The 24,019-nt window shown below is 40.6% G+C and overlaps 2 protein-coding genes across 2 annotated transcripts in view; one reads left to right on the forward strand and one right to left on the reverse strand.

Moving 5' to 3' along the window:
* The window catches only part of EDARADD (EDAR associated via death domain), a 149,949-nt gene that overhangs the window by 101,106 nt on the left and 24,824 nt on the right, over nt 1-24,019 (reverse strand). The gene's annotated exons all lie outside the window — the stretch shown is intronic.
* The window catches only part of ERO1B (endoplasmic reticulum oxidoreductase 1 beta), a 107,945-nt gene continuing 84,633 nt past the window's right edge, over nt 708-24,019 (forward strand). The window contains exons 1-2 of the mRNA XM_072822958.1: nt 708-851; nt 5,806-5,929. Coding sequence (XP_072679059.1) covers nt 5,906-5,929 — 24 coding nt within the window. The 5' untranslated portion in view covers nt 708-851; nt 5,806-5,905. The remainder of the gene's footprint in view (nt 852-5,805; nt 5,930-24,019) is intronic.

Genomic DNA, 24,019 nt, shown 5'->3' on the forward strand with positions numbered 1-24,019 from the left:
GTGCTATGAGAAACCAGCACCTGGGTGGTTTTGTTTAGCTGTGCATCTGTGATTAGAAGGTGCAAAACTGGCTTTGGGGACAGTTTGCTTCTTCATAAAGCAGCCATTCAGGAACTTTCTCTCAGAAGTGTTAACACCTAATCTTCCAAAGACCACCAATGACAAGCCCAGGATCTGTTAAAATCAGATTTATTCACTTAATATAGTGAGGGAAGACATTCCTCAGGAACCATAGAGTGCTGCTTGCCACGAGGGAGGAGGAAAGCATCTTTTGCAAAGTTTGGACCACCCCCAAGGGAGCTGAGGCAGGTGTATGGGAAGCAGAGGTCAGTTCTGGATTGGATGCTCTTTCTGAGGGGAAAGTAGTAGCAGGAGGGATTAATCAGGTCTTGGGCACTGCCTTAGTCAGTTCAGGCTGCTACAACAAATGACCCTAGGCTGGGTGGCTTAAACAACAAACGTTTACTATTACTTGCAGTTCCAGAGGCTGGGAAGTTCAAGATCGAGGTCCTGGCAGATCTGATGTCTGGCAAGAGCCTGCTTCATTGTTCGCAGGCAGCCATCTTTCTGTTGTATCCTTTCATGGCAGACAGCAGGGAGAACACACTCTTGAGTCTTTAATTAGAAGGGCATTAATCTCATTCTAGAAGGATCCAATCCCCTGACCTAATAACCTCCCGAAGGCCACACCTCCCAGTGACATCACACTGAGGGTTAGAATTTCAACATCTGAATTTGGGGAAGACAAACATTCAGGCCATAACAGGTGTTGTCATGAGGACAGGGTACCTTAGCAATTGGGTAACCCAGTAATACGTGGGACTGGCAAAGCAGATCGAGGGACCTCATTGGTAAGAAAGCAGTAGCTCCTCAAGAGGGAGTCCTCACAGCGTTTTACAGATACAGCTTAACCTTAGAAAAACAATGATTCCTGTGACCCATACAGTTGCCCTGATCTGTGCCTGTCCTCCCAGCTCAATTAATTCATGGCAAGCATGTGGCTTTCTTTTTCAGTACAAATTGATTTCCACTCTTTTAATTCTGGCAAATATTGCCTTTTTAGAGTTAGTATGTTGTCACTCAGGATTTGGCATGTTTGGATTTGCAACGACGGAAACTGCCAAAGTCCAGGGTCTTGGTTTGCTGAACCAAATCTCTGTTGCTATTTCCCAAGGTAGGGACTCCAGTCTCTCTCACGCCATGCTGCTGCCAAAGGGTTTGTGTACATTGGCTTGTTGTTGTTTTTTAATTTAATTGCTTATATGTGTGTTGAAATGGTGGTGATCATGAAAGCCTTCAAATGGGCTTTCAGTGAAAACAGTGGCAAAGCTTCACCTAGAAGTCACTGAGGAAAGTTCTAAGAACTCCCAGTTGGTAGGAGCCTAGAGAGAGAGAAAGGGAGAAGAGAAATCTGCCTCCCTAGGTTTTGAAAGTCCCTGGACAAAATGCTAGGACTGTGCATTCACCAGATGGAGACTCCATGCAGGAGAGCTCTCCTGAGCCTCATAGCCTTGTACTCCTCCTCCAGGAACAATTTTTAATTTGAAACCAGGGTTTGGGAAGGAAGAGCAGTGGAGCAGGGTCCAGAAGGAGGAACCACCACAGACCATGGGGCATAAGAGGGTGGAATGCAGACTCTCTGGCACTTCCTGTGTTGAGGTATAGGTGGGCTCAGCTCAGCAGGCACAGGGGTAACTGTGGCCCCTAAGGTGGGCTATGTAGTTCCACAAACCCAAGAAGAGAAATGAATGGCTCAGGTGACTTATTTTTTGGCTAGGAAGGAGCTAATGGCAACATAAATGGAACAACTAGGGAATGATGTTGGAACTTTAAGTTTCGTCCTTTATATCTCAACTTTCTCTCCTGTCTTCCCTCGCTCTATATTATGTTCTCAAAAAGTTTCTGGCTTGATATTCCTGTTCATTGATTTGCTCTTGAGCTGTGTCTTTTCTGCTGTTCAGCTCATCTGGCAAATTCTTTAACTATAAAAACTGTCTTCCCCTTGTAAGATCTTGTCTCCTTACCTAGTCTACTTTCTGCACGTGCCATCATCTCTTAGCCCACAGCATATTAACAGTATATGTTATTTTTGAGCCCCATTCTGGCCTTTAAAAAAGATTCTCCATTTATAGAGATTGTCATTTCTCTTTCATGATATTGGTTCTTCCTCAGAGGTGTGTGGTTGTTGGTTATTAACAAGTCTGACTTGAGAGTTCCCTGATAACTTGGGGTCTTACTCTCCATACCACAGAGGGTGGTCTAGGAGGAACTCATGTCTGAAGGCAGACCATCCTTGTGCTCCTGCCTGGCTCAAAGTGAGACATGAGGCCTTTATGGGGGTACTTTCCCCATCTTTATGTCATGGTGATGATTGGGTGATCTGATACATCAAAAATTGTATTTTTATTGTCTTTTCATGACTGAGAAGTAAAGAGGCATATATTATGGGAATGCCAAATAAAAACATACAAAACATTACTTTTTTTTTTTTTACAGAAACTGCTATATAAAAAAAGATACTTTGTCCTGTCAGATATGTAAAGAATTGACTTCTTTTAAGTCATCTTGTAGATATAAAAGTAGGCTTCAGATAATCATAAGGAATACTTTTTCCTAGTCCTCAACTGATATTTAAACTAGGAACAGAAGGATCATCTATCTTTCTAGATTTTCCTCAGAGCTTTTATAACAACAACCTTTCAAATAAAAATCTCTGTGGGCAGCCCCGGTGGCGCAGCGGTTTAGCGCCGCCTGCAGCCGAGGGCATGATCCTGGAGTCCCGGGATCGAGTCCCACGTCAGGCTCTCTGCATGGAGCCTGCTTCTCCCTCTGCCTGTGTCTCTGTCTCTCTCTCTCTCTGCATCTCTATGAATAAATAAATAAATAAAAATTAAAAAAAAATCTCTGAATGCTGATGAAATGAATTATTAGTTTATATAAAACTGAAATATGCTTTGGGGTGCTGGGTGGCTCAGTCAGTTAAGTGTCTGACTCTTGATTTCAGCTCAGGTCATGATCTCAGGTTTGTGAGATTGTGCCCTTGGTTGCACTCTGAGCTGAGCGTGGAACCTGCTTAAGATCCTCGCTCCCTCTGCAACCTCTCTCTCTCTCTCACACACACACCACACACATACACACACACACACAAGATTGAAATACGTTTTAAGTTGAGCTCAGAATGCTTCAGGCTACCCATGCTTCTTGGAGATGGCTTCTCAGCATTCTTCAGGGAGACAGCCAAGGGCATGTATCATTCTCCATAGCTTAAGCTTAGTCTTACGGAAAATTTTCAACTAACGAGATTAGAATGTAATATTTCTAGTTTATGTTACTATCCTTCAAATGCATTAATGGTTTCTTTTATAGTATCCCCAGAATTGTAATGGGCTTATGCCAAGGATAGGATCAGACTCACCAAGATTTTAAAAGCATAGCATTTTCTCTTTTAGAAATTCCCTTTCTCTTCCAACAAAGAGGAAATTCTATAAAACCAGACAAAATACAAGAGGCAGAGTTTCCGGCACTGTGCCAAAGTGACACAGACTACAGCCCCTGAGAGAAAGGACACTCAGGAGGTAGCTCCTATAATTGCCCCAGCACTGTCTAGGGACAATTTCCTGACCTCAGTACAGGTACCTGGAACATAGTATGGTGGCCTGATGGTGATGAAGAAGACACTGGTGTGTGGGGCTACAGAAATGGCTGAATCCAAGAGACCAGCCACAGCTGGGCAGTCTCCCTGCAGCTATCATGGGCATGGTGCCTGCCACTGTGCTCCACAACCTTCTCTGGCCTGAGATCTGAGCTATGCTGCTTTTCCCCATCTGAAAACTAGAATGCCTATCTTGCTGTTATCTGGTTTTGAAAATATTAATTTTAGGCAAGGATAGCTAGGAAGGTTGTGAACAGGGTAGAGGAATTTGGGAGTCCGATGCTATGGGAAACCCAAGTCATTGTTGGCACCATTCAGTGATTCTTCAGTGAATAGTTACCAGAAGGCCAAGTGCCAAAAAGATAGTATAGAATGTGGGCCTTAAGAGGACATTTGGACTTTTTTTTTTATCAACTGTCAAGTTGGGGAATCCCAGTCAAACTAAGAATATTGGATCTCATTGTCCTCCTGGCCTTTTGACCTTTCCCTGAAGCCCTCAGTTAAATAGTTTGGTCCTGTCCCCATCACCCCAAAGAGGACATTTGGAGACAACTGCACCCTGAGAAGTTCTGTGCTATAAATTAAGGAGTACTGTCTTGCCCTCTGTGTGATCTTGGTCTTTCCGTAATTCTTGGTTTCTGTAACTGTATGATTTGAGGTATTAGTTTATGGCAGCCATATCCAGTACCCAAGTGCCCTGATTTCTATCTATCGGTTGGTATGACTTTCTCCACTTGTTAAAGATTTTGTTTATTTATTTGAGAAGGGAGGGGCACATAAACAGCGGGGAGGGGCAGCAGGAGAAGCACACTCCCCACTGAGCAGGGAACCAAATTGGTGGTGGGGGTAGGGAGGTCGGGGTGGGAGGGGGGGCTTGAGCCTAGGACTTTGGGTCGTGTCCTGACCCAAAGGCAGAGACTTAACCAACTAAGTAACCCAGGCGCCCCACCCAGGAGTCTTTTCACCTCAGCAGAGTTCACTGCTGAGAAGAGTTACATTTCCTTTTACCTGGAATAGAGAAGGTGAAATATCTGATTTTAAGAAGGATGATATATCATTATCCTGGAGTGGTACAGGGTGGGAGGTGCCATCATTAGTTCTAACCCCAGTTTTGACTTGCATTCATACCAACCACTTGTCTGTTTTAAATTTTCTTATCCTGAAAACACAGTCTTTTATAATATGAATTTTTTTTTTTAGACTTATGTATGGGACGCTTGGGTGGCCCAGCGGTTGAGCATCTGCCTTTGGTTTGGGGCGTGATCCCGGTCCCAGGATCCAGTCCTACATTGGGCTCCCTGTGAAGAGCCTATTTCACTCTCTGCCTATGTCTCTGCCTCTCTCTGTGTCTGTCATGAATAAAAAATAAAATCTTAAAAAAAAGAAAAAAATTAAAAAGATTTATTTATTTTAAAGAAAGGGAGAGAGATCCTGCATACACACATTGGGGGAGAGGCACATTGGGGGAGAGGCAGTTGGGGGAGAGGCAGATGGATAAGAATCTTCAAGCAGACTTCCTGCTGAGCATGGTCCCAACACAGGACTCCATCTCACGACCCTGAGATCATGACCTGAGCTGAAACCAAGACTCAGAAGCTTAACCCACTGAGCCACCCAGGCTCCCCTATAATGTTAAGTTTTACTGAGTACTCTCAGCTGATAGCTCTGTGATTGGCCTTGGTCTAGAAAAGTGCTAAGCAAATCAAAGTGCCAGCTTCGAATTCAGCAATCCCACTTTGACAGCTTCTAATACTATTTGTTTCGGGTCTTCTACAAAAATTAAAATAGCAGGTAACATTTACCAAATGTCTGCCTTGTGTCAGGGCAGGCTGTAGGAGCTATGGATCTTCTATTTAAGGAAACATAATAAAGCTTGCTGTTCTCGCCTCCAACTGAGCTTGTTTTGCTTTTCAAAGGCATCACTTAATGCAACAGGGGGGAAGTGGCTGCAGAGCCTGCTTACTCTGCCAATCTGTGAAACCAAACCCAAGCCAAAGGGTTCTGGAAGAGATGGGGGCCTAACAACTATTTCCCAGTTGAGTTTCAGTGAGATCTAAGTGTAGTTGGTACCTATTAGATAGTCTGTTGATAACCTCTCACTGCCACCCATAACCTAAACCCCTTTTCAGAAAACTGCTTATTCATACCCACAGATCACCTACAGGTTGGCTGAGGGGGAGCAGCCACATTTGCCCCAGGCCCCAGGACCTGCCCAAGAGTTAACACCTGACCACGCTGAGCTGCACTTGAATTATGAGCTACACTCTTCTGAAAAAGGTGAAGTCCTTGAAGGGAAGCAGAAAATAAAACTAGTGATGGAGGAATGTGATGAGCAGAAGGGGCTCTAGCCCTGGGTGGCAATGGGAGGTACAGATGGCTGGGAGTAGAAACCTGCCCCCACTGAGGCTGCACAGGAAGCACCAGGCTTTTCAGGGAGGTGATGGATGTGACCCTTGGAGAAGAAGCGGCACAAAGCAAAAGGGAGCTACCACATGGAGCTAGTAAATGTAGTTTTGAATGAACCGAGGGAAAAGGCATTGAACTTGAAGACTTCTGGGCGAGTGTTGGAGTCCTGGGTTGTGAGGTTCTCCACACCTTGAGGTACAGACCCGACAGGAGGGAGAAACTCAGTACCAACACAAGCTCACCTCTGCCAGCCACCTATAACTGGTGCAGCTGTGCAACCAGCCTTCCTCTGGCCACTGTCAGTATCTCCATGACCTTGTCCCCTGCCTCACCAGGTGAGGTTTATTTCCCTCTGTCTACACATCCATGATGCTAGTCTTCACTGTGATCTCCCCAGGGCCCAGTGGGTTAGAGCAGGAAAGTGAGAGGAGTTAAGAAAAGGTTCCAGGACTCCTGGGAGGCTGAGTCGGTTGAGTGGTTGAGCATCTGACTCTTGGTTTAAGCTCAGATCATGATCTCAGGGTCCTGGGATGGAGCCCTCCTGGGGCTCCACACTCATGGTAGAGTCTGCTTCTCCCTTTCCCTCCCCCTCTGCTCCTCCTCCCACTTGCACTCTCCCTCAAATAAATAAATAAAATCAGAGAGAGAGAGAGAGAGAGAGAGAGAGAGAGGAAAGAGTCCTAATGTGCTGGTTCTGTTACGTTACTCTCTAATCTGTTTTAATCTGATTAAAGGTTACCTTATAGAAGTTAGTGTGTGATGAAGTGGAGCAGAATCATACCATGAGTTTTACCAGTTTTTTTAAATTTTAGAGTCTCCTGTACATGTCTACTGCATTGAATGCCAGCCAAACTCAATAGTTCAGTGATTTTAAAAAGATCTTTCTCCATGTGACATTTCTCTTTATATAAAATCAGAGTTGTTAATGACTCTGAATTATTTCATGTTTTTTTCTGTTGTCTGATAGAAGAAAACATTATACTCAAGTAATATTGTGGGGTGAAAACTGGTCTCTCACTTTGTTACTTTTCATTCCTATTATTTTAAATTTTTATTTATTTATTTATTTTTAGATTTTACTTATTTGTTCATGAGAGACACAGAGAGAGAGGCAGAGACATAGGTAGAGGGAGAAGCAGGTTCCTTGTGGGGAACTTGATGCAGGACTCGATCCCAAGACCCCGGGATCACAACCTGAGCCAAAGGCAGATGCTCAACCACTGAGCCACCCAGGTGCCCCCCTATTATTTAAAAAAAAAAAAAAAAAGAACTGTCTTGAGAAAAGGACAGAAAACCTAATGTCAAGCAAAAAAGTCTCTCATTTAAGCCACAGATACAAATCCAAGAAACAAGTCAGCAGTTTCCCTTATATATTATGGTATTTATGAGCACTAGTATCCAGGTGGTTCTCTTATAAATTATCATGACATTAAAAATACAAAGTATATTATTATATCTTCATCCGAACACCTTCCGGCTAAATTACAACTGTTCAGTCAACTGTTTCCTCCTTCATTAAAAAGACAAGTCAACCAAAACACCATCATGGTAGAATGGCAATACATTTGCTAGTGTCATGGAAATGCAAATAGTGCAATTTAATTCACACAATCTCTTAACACTGTGGTAATCTAACAAAGGTCTCTGAAGCCTTTGTTATTTTATTTTATTTTTTTAATTTAATTTAATTTTATTTTATTATTTTATTTTATTTATTTGAAAGAGCGAGAGAGCTAGCACAAGTCAGGTAGAAGGGCAGAGGGAGAGGGAGAAGCTGACTCCCTGCTGAGCACAGAGCCCTGTCCGTCTTGATCCCTGGACCCTGGGATCCCGACTTGAGCCAAAGACAGATGCTTAACTGACTGAGCCAGCCAGGTGCCCTGAAGACTTTGTTATTATTATTATTACTTTTTTAATCATTAGCCCTTTAACAGAGTGCTTCAGAGATAACCTTGAGCTGATGGGATTTCTTGTATTGATACTGAAACCAGTAACCATTAGGTTAACGAGACTACTAAGCACAGCTGCAGACTATAAGACCTGCAAGAACAGATCCTTTTTACTTAGCCTTGCTCATTTGCCTTGGATTTCCCTGACTCCATAGGCGAGGCAGATTTGAGGCTCTCCCTCCCATCTCTCCTTTGGCTGCCTCTCATATAAACCCTTCCCTTACTGCATTCTTGATGTTTCAATGATGGTCTTTGCTGCACATCAGGCTGGCAAACTTGGGTTTGGTTACTGTATCAATATACAGGATAGGGGATCCCTGGGTGGCTCAGCGGTTTGGCACCTGCCTTTGGCCCAGGGCGCGATCCTGGAGTCCCAGGATCGAGTCCCACGTCGGGCTCCTGGCATGGAGCCTGCTTCTCCCTCCTCCTGTGTCTCTGCCTCTCTCTCTCTCTCTCTCTATCATAAATAAATAAATAAATAAGTCTTTAAAAAATATGCAGGATAATCATTTAGACATTTTGGCTCTCTGATGAACTTGTTGGAAGGAGGTATATCCTTTGCTAATGAAAGATCACTTTTCATCTTACTACCTTTTTAAGAAATGCCATATGCAAGCCATCTAAGAAAAATACTTAGGATATTGGAGAAATGGGATTCAGACTTAAGTAAGTCTGTTAAAATCATAAAATGTGTTGCTCTGAAACAAGTCTTGAGAAAGATTGTCAAGACAAAGTGTCTTAGTGCTTTCTACCTAGAAAGTGAATTCATGCCATATGTATACTAGTGAAGTTATAGAATGAAGATAAAGCTAATCATCACAGTGATGGCATATACATTAAAGCTTGGGTGAATAAATTCAATTTCTACAACAAATGAATTTGAGAATTATATTCCCTATAATAAATACAGTATCTTACAACAAACTTGTAATCCTAGACTCTAGATAAAGAATTAAATTCCATTGGAGAGGGAAAAAAATTTTGTACCTAAAAATAGATGATTACAGGAGGTTGTTTTACCCTTCATAGAAAAACAACTAGCCAGAAACTCAACTTGGTAATGCTAAAAATCAGAGCACACAAAGAGAAAAGAACACTAGCTCACTAGCTCACTTGGCTAGTGTTCTTTTCTCTTTGTGTCCTTATGACTGATAAAGTATTTTTCCTCCTTCTTCTTCTCTAAGAAGTAAGAACAAGTTCAGTGTTGGTTTCTCAAAAGTGATTGCATCATTGATCTTATCCTTTCAAGGAAATACACTGTTTTGTTTTGTTTTGTTTTGTTTTAATTAAATTTAGGGGCACCTGAGTGGCTCAGTTGATTGAGCATATTACTCTTGGTTTTGGCCCAGGTCATGATCACAAGATCCTGAGATCAAGCCCACTGTCTGGCTCCATGCTCACCCAGGAATCTGCTTGAGATTCTCTCTCTCCCTCTGCCCACCTCCTCACCTGTGGCTTGCATGCATGCACACCAAATAAATAAATAAGTAAATACATTCTAAAAAAAATAATGAAATGCCCTATAGCAGGACTTCCCTCACCCTTAATCTCTTACATCCTAGACTTTCAAGCCAACCCTCTGTCCCATATCCAATACTTTGCTCTAATGTGCATTAGGCCATATAATCTTATTATTCCCAAATCTTAAAGGAAATTCTCAGCCTACATATATTTAACAATCTTATTCATTCATTCATTTACAATGTTTTTGTTGTTGTTGTTTTTATTTACAATGTTTTAAATTGCAGCACTGCTCAGACTTTGCCTTCTAACACTACCTGGGTCACTGATCATTATACTTTCGAAAATTTCATTCATTAGAGATTGGCCAGTTAGAGATTTGCAGATTCAGACTTTTTTTTTAAAATATTTTATTTATTTATTCATAGAGACACAGAGAGAGAGAGGCAGAGACACAGGCAGGGGGAGAAGCAGGCTCCATGTAGGGAGCCTGATGTGGGACTCAATCCAGGGTCTCCAGGATCACGCCCTGGGCTGCAGGCGGTGCTAAACCGCTGCACCACTGGAACTGCCCCTGATTCAGACTTGAGCCATGATATTATTAGTCAGGATTGGAACAAAGAACATATAGGGCTCCTGAAATAAAATAACCAAATTAAAAAATTTAGGAAGGAGTTACACAAATGTCCGCCTATACACAAACACTCCTTACTGTCCCTTTGTTGTTGAAAACTCAGGAAAAAGAGAACATGTCCCCTCTCACCCCATCCCTCTTTGTTAGCCAGAATGCCTTCCTCACTGAAAAAGCAAATGATCCCCCACCTGCTGCACTGCCACTAATTTGTGGTGTGATTTCAGGCAATTTAGCATAACTTCTTGGTATTTCAGTAGTAAACCCCTGGGGTTGTTGGGAAAATTAAATAAGTTAATAGTTGTAAAGGGAAAAGCACAATGGCTGGCATTTAACAGTCATCGAGGCAGCTGCTATAATTGCACCTCCTCCACATCAGGGTTTCACTTGCTTCACCATGTAATCCAGTTTCAAGCTCAGTGTAGCCTGGAATGGTGGAGGTCTGCAGAATTGCAGAACAGGGATGTTTTTTAAAAATCTGTAAGAATTCACTACTTTATTTCTTAGAAATTGGGGAAATATTTGTGGGACTTGAAATTTAAAGGTGTCTGATCCAGAGGATTATAATTTTGAATCAGATTCTAATTTTGAATCCAGTATTGTTATCGGCATGATCACACGGCGTGCATGCAATATGCTAACTGTGATAGGTGGTTACATTTCAATAGTTTTCTAGGTTATCTATTATAAACTTGGACCTAATGGTGCTGTGTTAAATTACATAAATAGATAAGAAATCTGTTGGCATGATAGAGCAGTGGTTCTTAGATAATTAGTTGTCTATAGATATTTTTGATTCTCACAACTGAGAGGGCAGTCTAGGATAGAAGTTGGGGTGTGGGTTAAACATCCTACAATGAGCAGGACAGGCCCCCACAACAAAGAATTATCTGGCCCCAAATGACGGTAGTGCCAAAGTTGAGAAACCTCTATGTGGAGGAAGGAATGCCAAGATTGGCATGCTGAAAATACTGGCTTTGAGCCACATGAATGTTATTCTCATTCATGCCCTTGCTATGTTCCCAAAAGGAGAGGAAAATTATTTTTATCCCTTGCAGAGGAACTTTTTAATTAAGGACATAAGACAACCTGGGTTCTGGTTGTTAGTCTCCCGTTTTCCTTGCCAACCCAGCATGCTCATGAATCCATCATTCTCAGTGGCAGGGATTCAAGTTCTGTGAAAGTTCAGTAATGTGGACTTTTGATCACCAGAGCTGTCACTGTGCAATGCCTAATTTTTTGGCCACTGTAATTCACACCAAACCCCCAATCTGGCACCCTGGCCTGAGATGACCAGCCAGCTACCTAGTGGTATGCCAGTGACTTTGGACTTCATTCCTTTTGGAAAAGGCAGGAATTTTTCCTTTACCAGTACAGACACATTCGACATTTAGATTTGCCTTTTCTGTCTGCCCTGCCTCTCCCAGCATCATTATGTGTGGAATCTCTTTTGCACCAGGAAATGATGGAGAATCAAGCAATGGACAAGTCCTTTTGGATTATAAAACAGAGTGGAGCACATTAGAAAGAGTAACCAAAATATTTTTTAAGATTATAAATCAAATAGAAATTATTTTATCACAGCTAAAACTTGACTATTTACAGAAAAGAAATATTATTAAATTGTAAGAGATCAGCTGCATTACTTAAACAGATGTTTGATTAGTAATTAAAATGTTAAGGAAAAAGAAAGTTCTGACTTTTTTGATTAATTTGGGAAAACAGAATGCTGTTTTGAGCACTGTGCTCTTTTTTTGAGCATTGTGCTCTTAAAATTAATTAGAAATGAATTATGTAAACATGAATCTAATAACCTTTGTTAAATATTTAAGTGATGTTACAGACAAGATTGCAGACTACCTTCACTCAAGATCACAAGACAGCTGCCAATAGCTTGTAAGACAAGACACTTGTTTACTTACTCTATCCTGGTTATAGAATAAAAGTTCTTTCCAGAAGTCTGACTGAACCAATATTGTTCACTTTCCCCACCTTGAACCAATGATAATTGTCTGGGGGGTGTCATGTGTTGATTGGTTCTAATTTTGGTTTCTGGTTCTTTTATCATAAGGCCAATGGAATCACCATATTTGGCTTAGACAAATCAGGACCCACTCGTGTGGCTAGGAATGAGATTATTATCTCTGGAATAATGTGAATCATAAGGGGTACAAATAAATGATTGATGAAAATTGGAGATCTGATGCAAAGGAGGAAGGGAGGAATAGGTGTTGAGGGATGAGTGTCCACAAGGAGCAAATTTTCTTTCCCTTGTCAAAGAGCAGGACCACATACTTGCCAACGTTGTAACTAACTCTCTCCTTGTTATCTGTCCTCCTGGTTGAGCAAAAAACCCAAACGTAGCCATGTGGCAACTTCAACTTCTGTTTCAGTGAAAAATTTACTATATCTCGAGGTGTGTGGGGGGGGGGGCGGGGAGTGTAGAGAGAGGGAGAACACATCAGTAAAACTTTTAGACCCATAGAACCAAGAGTCCTGGGGAAAGGAAGCAGGTGGTTCCTACGACCATAGGAAGAATCCTCTTCTATCCCTCATCCAGCTCTCCTCTTGGATTCCTGTATCTGTGCATTCTTCTATGGGGAGAATAAAACTGTATGTGCCACTAATTCAATGTATCTGAAAGGCAGCAGACAATACCTCATTGTGGCACCATTGGTAGCATAGATGAAACTGACCCACAAAGCAGGGAAGACCAAAGAGAAGATTCCAAGAATTGAGCAGGAGCTCTGATCAAAATGTGCCTGAAACTTAATCTACTTTCTGACTTCCTGTTCTTGAGAAAATAAAATAAAATATAAAATAAATATAAAGTTCATTGCTTCTGATTCAGTTTTATTATTATTATTTAGATTTTATTTATTTATTTATTGAGAGAGAGAGAGAGAATGGCTGGGACACAGGCAGAGGGAGAAGCAGGCTCCATGCAGGGAACCTGACATGGGACTAGATCCCGATCTCCAGGATCACACCCCAGGCTGCAGGCGGCGCTAAACTGCTGCGCCACCGGGGCTGCCCTCTGATTCAGTTTTAAATGGAGATTTTGTTAGCTGACTCCCCCGCCAAAGCTTCTAAATTGATACATTATAATATAATAAGGTCATGAAGAGTGGTGAGATGCTGTCCTAATAGCAAAGGTTCATGAAGACTGTTATTACCCCACACTGGCAGAAGGATCATGACCTCAGGCCCTCAGGAATAAAGCCCTCATGTACTCTGCTGAGCACAGACCCCTAACCAATAGAACTGCTGGCCAATGTGACAGTGGAAGAAGAATACCAGGTGTATCCTCTATGCTTTATTTCAATCTGTATTTCTTTATCTTCTTTGTCTTCTATTTATTTTAAAAATTTTCCTCCTCTTGATGCTTACCTCTCACATTATTCTCAGGAGTTTGGGCAATGGTTAAATTCATCACGGACTTCAGAATATTAAGAAATATTGGGATGGAATCAGAAGTGGAATGAACATTATTGGGAGCTTATAAACTCAGAATAACATCTAAGCATTTATTTCTAGATGCAAGAGGTAGGCATGACTTTGACTGTCTTTCATTGGTAAAGGGATGAGTGTTTACAGTCGTATGTGGAAACTTGCAGGATCTCAGGAACATTTTTGGAAAGCCTCAGAAGGATTTATAGTATATATGTGTGTGTGTGTGTGTGTGTGTATGTGTGTGTGTGTTCTGGGAAGTTAACTACTGGAATATGGTGGTGTTGGAATGTAAGTGTGGTTTTCTCTGCCCAGCACCCATTCTTTGGAGAGCTGTCTTCACTCACTCCATATGGTACTTGAGATGTTAGCTCAATTCTTTTGAGATTACATGGAAAGATGGGATTAAAAGGGATTTATTTGGGGAAATGCCTATCAGAGAAAATGAAGAGGGAGCTGGGAGAGGCTGGAAAAGCTGAAAAATACTCCCAGGCTTGACTCACATCCCTGCTGAGCTCACAAGTTGTCTGGGAGCAGTGAGTGGGGAAGTATGGGCTGTGAGCTAGCCTAGTGATGGATGGATTCCTGAGCACAGCATCAGGGCCCTGAATTGCTGAGGGCCCTGCAGTCAGAGACCTGAGAGGCTCATTCCCCTTGTCTGCACACTCAGTAACAGAAGGGAACATGCCAGTCCCCACACACCTACCACAAGGGAAATGAGACTAAATGGATCAATTGACATACCCTTTCAGGAATTTCAATTTCCAAAGAGAAAACACACAATGGACTTACCGTCAGAAGCAGAGCCACAAGATGGCAGGGCTCACAGAGGAGTTCCTGCTGGTGAGGACTTCAGTGCTGCCATAATTTCCATCTCAAGAATTTATGGTTCAGGGATCCCTGGGTGGTGCAGCGGTTTAGCGCCTGCCTTTGGCCCGGGGCGCGATCCTGGAGACCCGGGATCGAGTCCCACGTCGGGCTCCCGGTGCATGGAGCCTGCTTCTCCCTCTGCCTATGTCTCTGCCTCTCTCTCTCTCTGTGTGTGTGACTATCATAAATAAATAAAAATTAAAAAAAAAGAATTTATGGTTCAGCACTTTCTTTGACCATATGGACTATTTAGTATAATTGTAATAGATCCCTTTGTTTTGAAAAATTTTAGAGTTATTTTCTATTGGTTGTAAACTTCAAAGAATCCTAGCCAAGGAGGCACCTGGGTAGCTCAGTCAGTTAAATGGTGGACTTTTGATTTCAGTTCCGGTTGTGGTCTCAGGGTTGTGGGATCAAGCCCAGTGTTGGGCTCTGCGCTTAGTGTGCAGTTAGCTTGTCCTTCTTCCTTTGCTGCTCCCCCTGCTCTCTCTCAAATAAACAAACAAATAAAATCTTAAAAAAAAAAAAAAGAACCCTAGCTAAGGCGTGGGGAAGGGGCTAGTTTTTGAAGATAAATAAATGCTTCTAGGGAAATATAAAAGTAGGTGCATGGTATTATTTAAAATATTTTTAAAATTACATCTATGATATCACCTTATATGTGTTCTAGAAAGCTGTTCTGTTTGGCATATGTTTCAGATTTCATCCAAGTCTATAATTAATTATGAAATAGTCCATTGAATGAATATACTGTTCATGAGAATGGTATGCCCATGAGAAAATAGTAAACGAGATTTATTTGGGAAAATGCTCATGAACAGTAAAAAGGATTATAATTTTTGCAGTTACAAGGCTGAGAGTACATGTTATATGTTGTACACCCGTGCAAAAATTCCTATAGAATTTATACCTAAGACTGTAATTACTATCTGTTAGATACCCACTTTTTAAACTATAGTGATATTGCCAGTTGCTCTTCTCAATGGTTGAAAAATTTACTCTCCTTTGGGAATATAGCAAGTTTCTCATTGCTCCACATCACTGAAATACTTAGTATCTTTAGATTCTTAAACATGGCATATTTACAAAATGGAACATTGTTTTACAATAAAAATCAATGAAGTACTAATACATGCTTGAACATAGGTGAATCTTGACAATATTATGCTAAGTAAAAGAAGTGAGTCCCAGAAGAAATACCTATTGTATGATTCCATTTATAAAAAATGTCCAGCATAGACAAAGCTACAGAGATAGGCAGTGAATTAGTGATTGCCAGGAGCTGAGGGGTTGGAAGGAAATGGGGGATGCATGCCAATAGGCATGGGATTGCTTTTAGGGGTGATGGAAATGTTCCAAAATTGATTGTTGTGATGTTTTCACAATTTTGTGAATATACTAAAGGCATTGAACTGGGTACTTTAAATGGGTGAACTATATGATATGTAAATTACATCTCAATAAGGCTGTTATCAAAAAGATGTTTGGAAACTACTGGTCTAAAAAGAGTAGGAAATACTAACAACAGTAATAATGTAACTGATGGAGAAAAATGAAATAAAAATTTGATTTTTATTCCTTACTGGAGGTGGGGTAAAATAAAGATAATGGAGATTGCAGATAGACTGGCAGAAATGTGTTTTTATGAGCTGAGATGACACCAATGTGAGAGAGGGCACAGATTTTGTTGGCAGTACCATGTGTCTCCCACAGCTGTGATTTCAGGGACTGTCAAAGCCTAGTGATGCAGCGTAGCAGAGAGCTTTGGGCATCCTATACAATATTATAAGTAGATGGCTGCCATCTTTCTTTCTGATATGCTGTAAAGTGTTTTGTGAAAATCAAAGGTAAACCAAAACCATAAGTTATTTTACACATATTTAAGGACAGAAAGTAATTTTCATTGTGTTAAATGTGGTACATCAAAGACTCGGATTGACTTCAAACTACCATGTGCACTTCTTACTCTTTTTTTCTGTTTTTATTTAAATTACAGTTAGTTAACATACAGTGTAATATTTTTTTTTCATACAGTGTAATATTAGTTTTAGGTGTACAATATAGTGATTCACACCTCCATACATCATCAGGTGTTCATCACAAGTGCCCTCCTTAAACCCCTTCACCTAGTTCACCCACACCCCTACCCACCTCCCCTCTGGTAACCATCAGTCTGTTCTCTACAGTTAAGAATCTGTTTCTTAGTTTGCCTCTTTTTTCCCCTTTGACTGTTTGTTTCTTAAATTCCAAATATGAGTGATCTATTTGGAATCTACCACTTCTTCTTTATCCATTCATTAATCGATGGATGCTTGGGCTATTTCCATAATTTGCTATTGTAAATAACACTGCTATAAACATCAGGGTGCACCTGTCCCTTTGAATTAGTGTTGTATTCTTTGGGTAAATACTCAGTAGTGCAATTGCTGGATCATAGGCTGGTTTTATTTTTAACTTTCTGAGGAAACTCCATACTGTTTTCTACTGTGGCTCCATACTGTTTCCCACCAACAGTGGGAAGGGGTTCCTCTTTCTCCATCTCCTTGCCAGAACCTGTTGTTTCTTGTGTTGTCTGGTCTTAACCATTCTGGCAGGTGTGAAGTGATATCTCCTTGTGGTTTTGATTTGCCATTTAGCTGATGATCAGTGATGTGGAGCACCTTTTCATCTGTCTGTTGGCCATCTGTATGTCTTCTTTGGAAAAATGTCTATTCATGTCTTCTGCCCATTTTTAAGTTGGATTATTCATTTTTGGGGTGTTGAGTTTTATAAGCTTTTCATATTAATTTTTTTAAGATGTATTTATTTATTCATTCAGAGAGAGCGAGAGAGAGGCAGAGACACAGGCAGAGGGAGAAGCAGGCTCCATGCAGGAAGCCCGATGCGGGACTCGATCCCGAGTCTCCAGGATCACACCCCAGGCTGCAGGCGGCACTAAACCGCTGCGCCACCGGGGCTGCCCTAATTTTGGATACTAACCCTTTATTGGATATGTCATTTGCAAATACTTTCTCCCATTCAGTAGGTTGCCTTTAGTTTTGTTGATTGTTTCCTTCACTCTGCAGAAGTATTTTATTCTGATGTAGTCACAATAGTTTTGTTGTTGTTGTTGTTTTGTTTTGTTTTTTATCTTGTTTCCCTTGCCTCAGGAGACGTAGCTGGAAAGAAGTTGCTATAGCCGATGTGAAAGAAGTTACTACCTGTGAACTTTTCTAGGATTTTTATAGTTTCAGTTTTCACATTTAGGTCTTCAATTCATTTTGAATTTACTTTTGTGTATGGTGCAGAAAGTGGTCTACTTTCATTCTTTTGCATGGAGCTGTCCAGTTTTACCAACACCATTTGTTGAAGAGACTGTCTTTTTCCCACTGGATATTCTTTCCTGCTTTGTTGAAGATTAACCATACCGTTGTGTGTTCATTTCTGTTTGTTTTTTTTATTCTGTTCAATCTATGTGTCTATTTTTGTGCTAGTACCGTGCTGTCTTGATGACTACAGCTTCGTAATATAACCTGAAGTCTGGAATTATATGCCTCCAACCTTGTTTCTTTTTCTTTTCTTTTCTTTTTTTTTTTAAGAGAAAGATTGATCATGAGTGGGGGACAGAGGGAGAGGGAGGAAGAGAGAGAGAGAGAGAGAGAGAGTATTAAGTAGACTCCATGCCCAGCATGAGGCCTGATGTGGGGCTCCATCTCATAACCCTGAGATCATGACATGAGCCAATATTTAAGAGTCAGACACTTAACTGACTGAGCCACCCAGGTGCCCCAAGCTTTGTTTTTCTTTTTCAAGGTTGCTTTAGCTATTTGGGGTCTTTTGTGGTTCCAAACTAATTTTAGGATTGTTTGCTCTAGCTCTGTGAAAAATGCTATTGATATTTTGATAGGGATTACAATAAATGTGTGGATTACTTTGAGTAGTATAGACATTTTAACAATATTTGTTCTTCTAATCCATGAGAATGGAATGTCTTTCCATTTCTTTGTGTCATCTTCAATTTCTTTCATTAATGTTTTACAGTTTTCAAAGTACAGGTCTTTCACTACTTTGGTTAGGTTTACTACCAGATACCTTTTGGTTTTTGACAAAGTTGTAAATGGGACCCATTCCTTAATTTCCTTTTCTGCCGCTTCCTTAATAGTGTATATAAATGCAACAGATTTCTGTATGTCGATTTTTTAACCTATGACTTTACTGAATTCATTTATCAGTTCTAGCAGTTTTTTGATGGAGTCTTTTTAAGTTTTGCATATAAAGTGTCAAGTCATCTGCAAATAGTGAAAGTTATACTCCTTTCTTACCAATTTGGATGCCATTTATTCCTTTTTGTTGTCTGATTGTCTGATGGTTAGGACATACAGTACATTTTTTTCACTTGAAAAAAAGCAATGGGAGTGGACATCTCTGTCTTGTTCCTCACTATAGAAGAAAAGCTCTCAATTTTCCCCCATTTAGGATGAGATTAGCTGTGGGGTTTTCATATATGGCCTTCATTATGTTGAAGTATGTCCCTTATAAACCTACTTTGTTGAGGGTTATTTATCATGAATGGATGTTGTACTTTGTCAAATGCTTTTTCTTCCTCTATTGAGATGATCATATGGTTCTTTTTCTTTCCCTTATTGATGTAGTGTATCACATTGTTTGATTTGGGAATATTGAACCATCCTTGCAACCCAGGAATAAATTCCACTTGATTGTGGTGAATTATTTTTTCTAATGTATTGTGGAATTTGGTTTGCTAATACTTAGAGTTTTTGCATCTGAGTTCATCAGAGATATTGGCCTGTCATTCTGTCTTTTAGTGATGTATTTATCTGGTTTTGGTATCAGAGTAATGCTGGCCTCTAGAATGAATTTAGAAATTTTCCTTCCTTTTCTGTATTTTGGAATAGTTTGAGAAGAATAAGCATTAACTCTTCTTTAAGTGTTTGGTAGAATTCACCTGTGAAGCCATCTGGTCCTGGACTTTCATTTGTTGGGAGTTTTTTGATTACTGATTCAATTTCTTTGCTGGTTATTGGTCTGTTCAAGTTTTCTATTTCTTTCTGTTTCAGTTTTGGTAGTTTATGTTTTCTAGGAATTAATCCATTTCTTTTGCATTGTTGAATTTGTTGACATATGGTCTTTCATAATATTCTCTTATAATTGTTTATATTTCTGTGGTGGTCTTTATTCTTCTCCTCTCTCATTTGTGATTTTATTTAGCACTTCATATTCTTTCTGGATAGCATACCTGTCTGTCAGCACTGCTTTCTCATTCTTGGTGGAGAAATGATAAATTATAATGCTTCTTATACTGTATAGTACATACTCTAAGGGATGCTAAATATAACATAAATCTGTAATTACTGATTGCTAATGGGAGAAGTCTCACTTGTGGCTTGGTGATACTAGTATCTTGGTTCACATCCACTTACATCTGAATGGATTTTCATTATATATGGGACTATAGTTCTAGATTTTCCAGAGGTCTTGATGTAGTATAATTTTACTATTAATCAAGAATAATAAGTGGTGAAGTAGATCTAAAAATAATCCAAAGTAGGATGTCCCATATATAATTATTGTATATATAATTCCCATATATATTATATATATGTCATATGTATACAAAATTTGATACTTTCTAAGGGAATATCATATATATATATAAAATCTAAGACAACATATACTAATTTAGAAGTCTGAAAATTTTCTCATGAAGAATTATCATGAAGAAAGTTCTCTCTGGAGGACTCTGTCTTATTCACTTACATGCATACATACCAGTTCCAGAGTTCTCAAGAAACGGTCAATTCAGGGCACCTGGGTGGCTCAGTTGATTAAGCGTCTGCCTTCAGCTCAGGTTATGATCTCTTATGATCTCTGGGTCCTGGGACTGAGCCCCATATAGGGCTCCCTGCTCAGCGGGGAGTCTGCCCCCACCTCTCCCTTTTCCCCTCCTCCCACTTATGGCTTGCTCTCTCTCAAATAAATAAATAAAATCTTTTTTTGAAAAAAGAATCAATATATGTTAGCTATACATTGATCATCATTATGGTTTTCTGCAAGCATGACATTTGGAGCATATTATCTGTATAATTCTGGCATTTTGATTTATTCATCTTTCAAAAGGTTCATTTGTGAAATAAAAACTTTAAAAAACTATAGTCTTGGGCAGCCCTGGTGGCTCAGCGGGTTTATTCCCACCTCCAGCCCAGGGCGTGATCCCGGAACTATAGTCCCATATATAATGAAAATCCATTCAGATGTAAGTGGATGTGAACCAAGATACTAGTATCACCTGGGATCGAGTCCCACATCAGGCTCCCTGCATGGAGCCCGCTTCTCCCTCTGCCTGTGTCTCTGCCTCTCTCTCTCTCTCTCTCTCTGTGCCTCTATAAATAAATAAATAAAATGTTTAAAAAATAAAAAGCTATAGTCTTAAAATGTGTGTATTTTATGCTCTGAAGATGATTTGTCACTAAGCAAGCTCTGCCAAAAGGCCATTTGATAAAATGGATTTTCTGGATACCTGGAATCTTTATTATTAACACCATTAATTTAATGTCTTCCAAGGAGATGTTTGCATTTTGGCAAGGCTGAGGTTTTTTAAACCTAGAAATAGTCCCTAATTGAGTAAATAAAGTGGACAGCATCTGGTGAAAGGGGCTTATGTCAGGGGAAAGCCCTAAAAGGCTGGGATAAGCATGGACACTTCAGGGGCTATTGAGTCCAGGAGGTGTAGACATTAGTGAAATGAGCTGCTGGGGGTAGCATGAGGGGGGCTCTAGGAAAGTGGTACGTACACCCATTCTCATGGCAGCTGCATCTGCTGAGCTCCAGCTGATGGAACAGCTGGTGGGACTATTGTCAGACCTTCAGATTTTTCAATAGGCCAGTAACTTGGATATAAATGTGAACTCTTCTTGTTGCTAAACGTTGACAACTAATTACATTTTTAAACGATCTGTAGGTCAGCAGTTTGGAAGCTAAACAAGTTAGTTCTGTGAGCCATATGAGGCCCATACACCACCAGTTTGAAATCCTCACAATAGAACATTTCCCAAAGGAAGACCTGAAGGATATTGAGGACAAAGGTTGGCCTCTTAGATCAACGTAGGGCTAATAGCATCAGGAGTTCTCCCCTCTGCTTTTTGTGGACTACCCATGATAAAGCTTTGCACAGTGCGTCCATGGGCTAGGCTAGCTCTTTCCCAGAAGAGGGAGTCCAAAGTCAATGTTCACTCTCTCACCGTTTCTGGAATAAGCAGAGGCCCTGTCCTTTCCCAGAAGTCACAAGGAAATCTTTTGAGTTGAATAAAATCGTGGGAAATGCTGCAGCTACTTCCGCCAGCGATTTAAGAGCATGAAAGTTATAGGTATTGCCCTTCCTCCACTTTCCTCTCATATACTAACTAGTACTTGGGTTCTTCAATAACAAATCACTGAGAGCTTGGAAAATAAAAGTCAGGCCAAACAGACTTTTAAATATGGTGGTTGCCAGGTGGGAGGGGGTGGGCAAAATCAATAAAGGGGATGAAGAGGTACAAACTTCTAGTTATAGGGATCCCTGGGTGGCGCAGCGGTTTGGCGCCTGCCTTTGGCCCCGGGCGTGATCCTGGAGACCCAGGATCGAATCCCACGTCAGGCTCCCAGTGCATGGAGCCTGCTTCTCCCTCTGCCTGTGTCTCTGCCTCTCTCTCTTTCTCTCTGTATGACTATCATAAATAAATAAATAATTAAAAAAAAAAAACTTCTAGTTATAAAATAAATAAGTCACAGAGATGAAAAGCACAGTAGAGTGAATATAGTCAATAATGTTGTAATAATGTTTCATGGTGACAGATGGGGACTGCACCTACCATGGTGAGCACTTTGTAATATAGAATTGTTGAATCAATGGGGCACCTGGGTGGCTAAGTCCGTTAAGTATTAGACTCTTGATTTCAGCTTGGGTCATGATCTCAGGGTCATGGGATTGATCCTCACTTCAGGCTCCGCGCTCAGCACCGCGTCTGCTTGTCGCTCTCCCTCTGCCCCCCACACCCCCGCTTGTGTGTATTTTTTCTCTCTCTCCCTCTCCCTCGCTATCTCCCTCTCTCTCTTAAATAAATAACATCTTTTAAAAACCCACAAGTATTGAATCAATGTGTTGTACATCTGAAACTTACATAACATTATATGTTAATTACACTTTAATAAAAAGGAAAAAGGCAAACCAGGGATTTGGGAGCTGGTGTTACATACCCTCTACTAAGCCAATTAAGAGCCTCAGCTCTGGAACATACCACCTGATTAAAATTCTGACTGCACCACTGCCTTAGTATCTGTCTGAGCTTACCCGATCTGTAAAATGGGAATAATAAAGTACCTATTTGTGAGGACTAAATAAGTTAATACCCAGCAATCATTCAATTGTTTGCTAATATAGGAAAATGTTATTTTGGAAATTTGAAGAAAACTGGACCTCGGAGAAGTTAATTGACTTACCCAAAGTCATAGAACTTAAAAAAAATTAAAAAGTAGGTGCCAAATTTTGAACTCCAGTGTAAATCCAAATATAGGGTTTTGATCTATTTGCCCCACCTTCCAAATTTTCTCATAATGATGTTAGATTTGTCTGACCGCTTAATGTATATAATTTGTACATGACCAGGTTTTGCTGTAAATCCTGGTTGCACTGGGATTCAGTATATTATAGGAATCAATTGCAGTAAACAGCTTTATCAGTAATTATTTGAACTCTTCAAAGAGGAAAACAGGTTCAAGACAATAAGGAAAGATTCAAAAGGCAGAGCTAGTATAGGTCCTTTAACCCAGAGGGCAGGGGAGAAAAGAGCATCTCCAGAAACAGTAGACTCCAAATAAAAAGTTTTGTCCAAAAGTAGAGAAAACTAAAAGCTTGTCACTTGTTACTTGTTTGGGGATGTACTAGAACAATTTGGGGTTGACTGGCAAACCAGGCAGTAGAGTCTAGAAATCAAGAGGCATCTTGACTTAATGTACACCAAAAAGTTCACTCAAAAACATTTTTATTAGTCCAATGTGTATAGGCAAAGGCCTTCTACACAGCAAGTACTCAAATCATGGTCATACAGCTCAGCTCAAAAGCAAATTAAAGATCACTCACAGATAAGGAAATCAAGGTTGGGACAGATGATTAACTTGCACAAGGTCACACAGCAGAACTAAAACCAGACTCCAGCCAGAAGCATGATGCCAGGAATTAGGACCATGACCCTGGAATCAGTTTGCACGGAGCCAAATCTTACATTACCTCTTGTTTCCTCTATTACTCTGGGGAATTATGAACTATTTCTGAGCTTCAAATTCCTCATTTCAAAAACAGGAGAAAGAGCAGCACTTGCCTCACATGGTTGCTCTGATGACAGATCCGTAAAAAGCACCATCAAGCCTGGCAGGCAGTGAGCACTCTAATATCTCTGTTGCTGACATGACTGGCTGCCAACATAGGGCTCTCTCAACTGCACGGTCACGTATCAGTTATTTAATGAATAAATGATTAGAACAGACCGTTTTATTGATAGAGAAAGGTATTTGCCACCCCTGCATCCACTTAAAGCAGTAAAGCCATGGGCAGCCAACACCTGCTGG

This window comes from Canis lupus, chromosome 4 (assembly GCF_048164855.1).
Source record: "Canis lupus baileyi chromosome 4, mCanLup2.hap1, whole genome shotgun sequence".
In the NCBI taxonomy this organism is placed as follows: domain Eukaryota; kingdom Metazoa; phylum Chordata; class Mammalia; order Carnivora; family Canidae; genus Canis; species Canis lupus.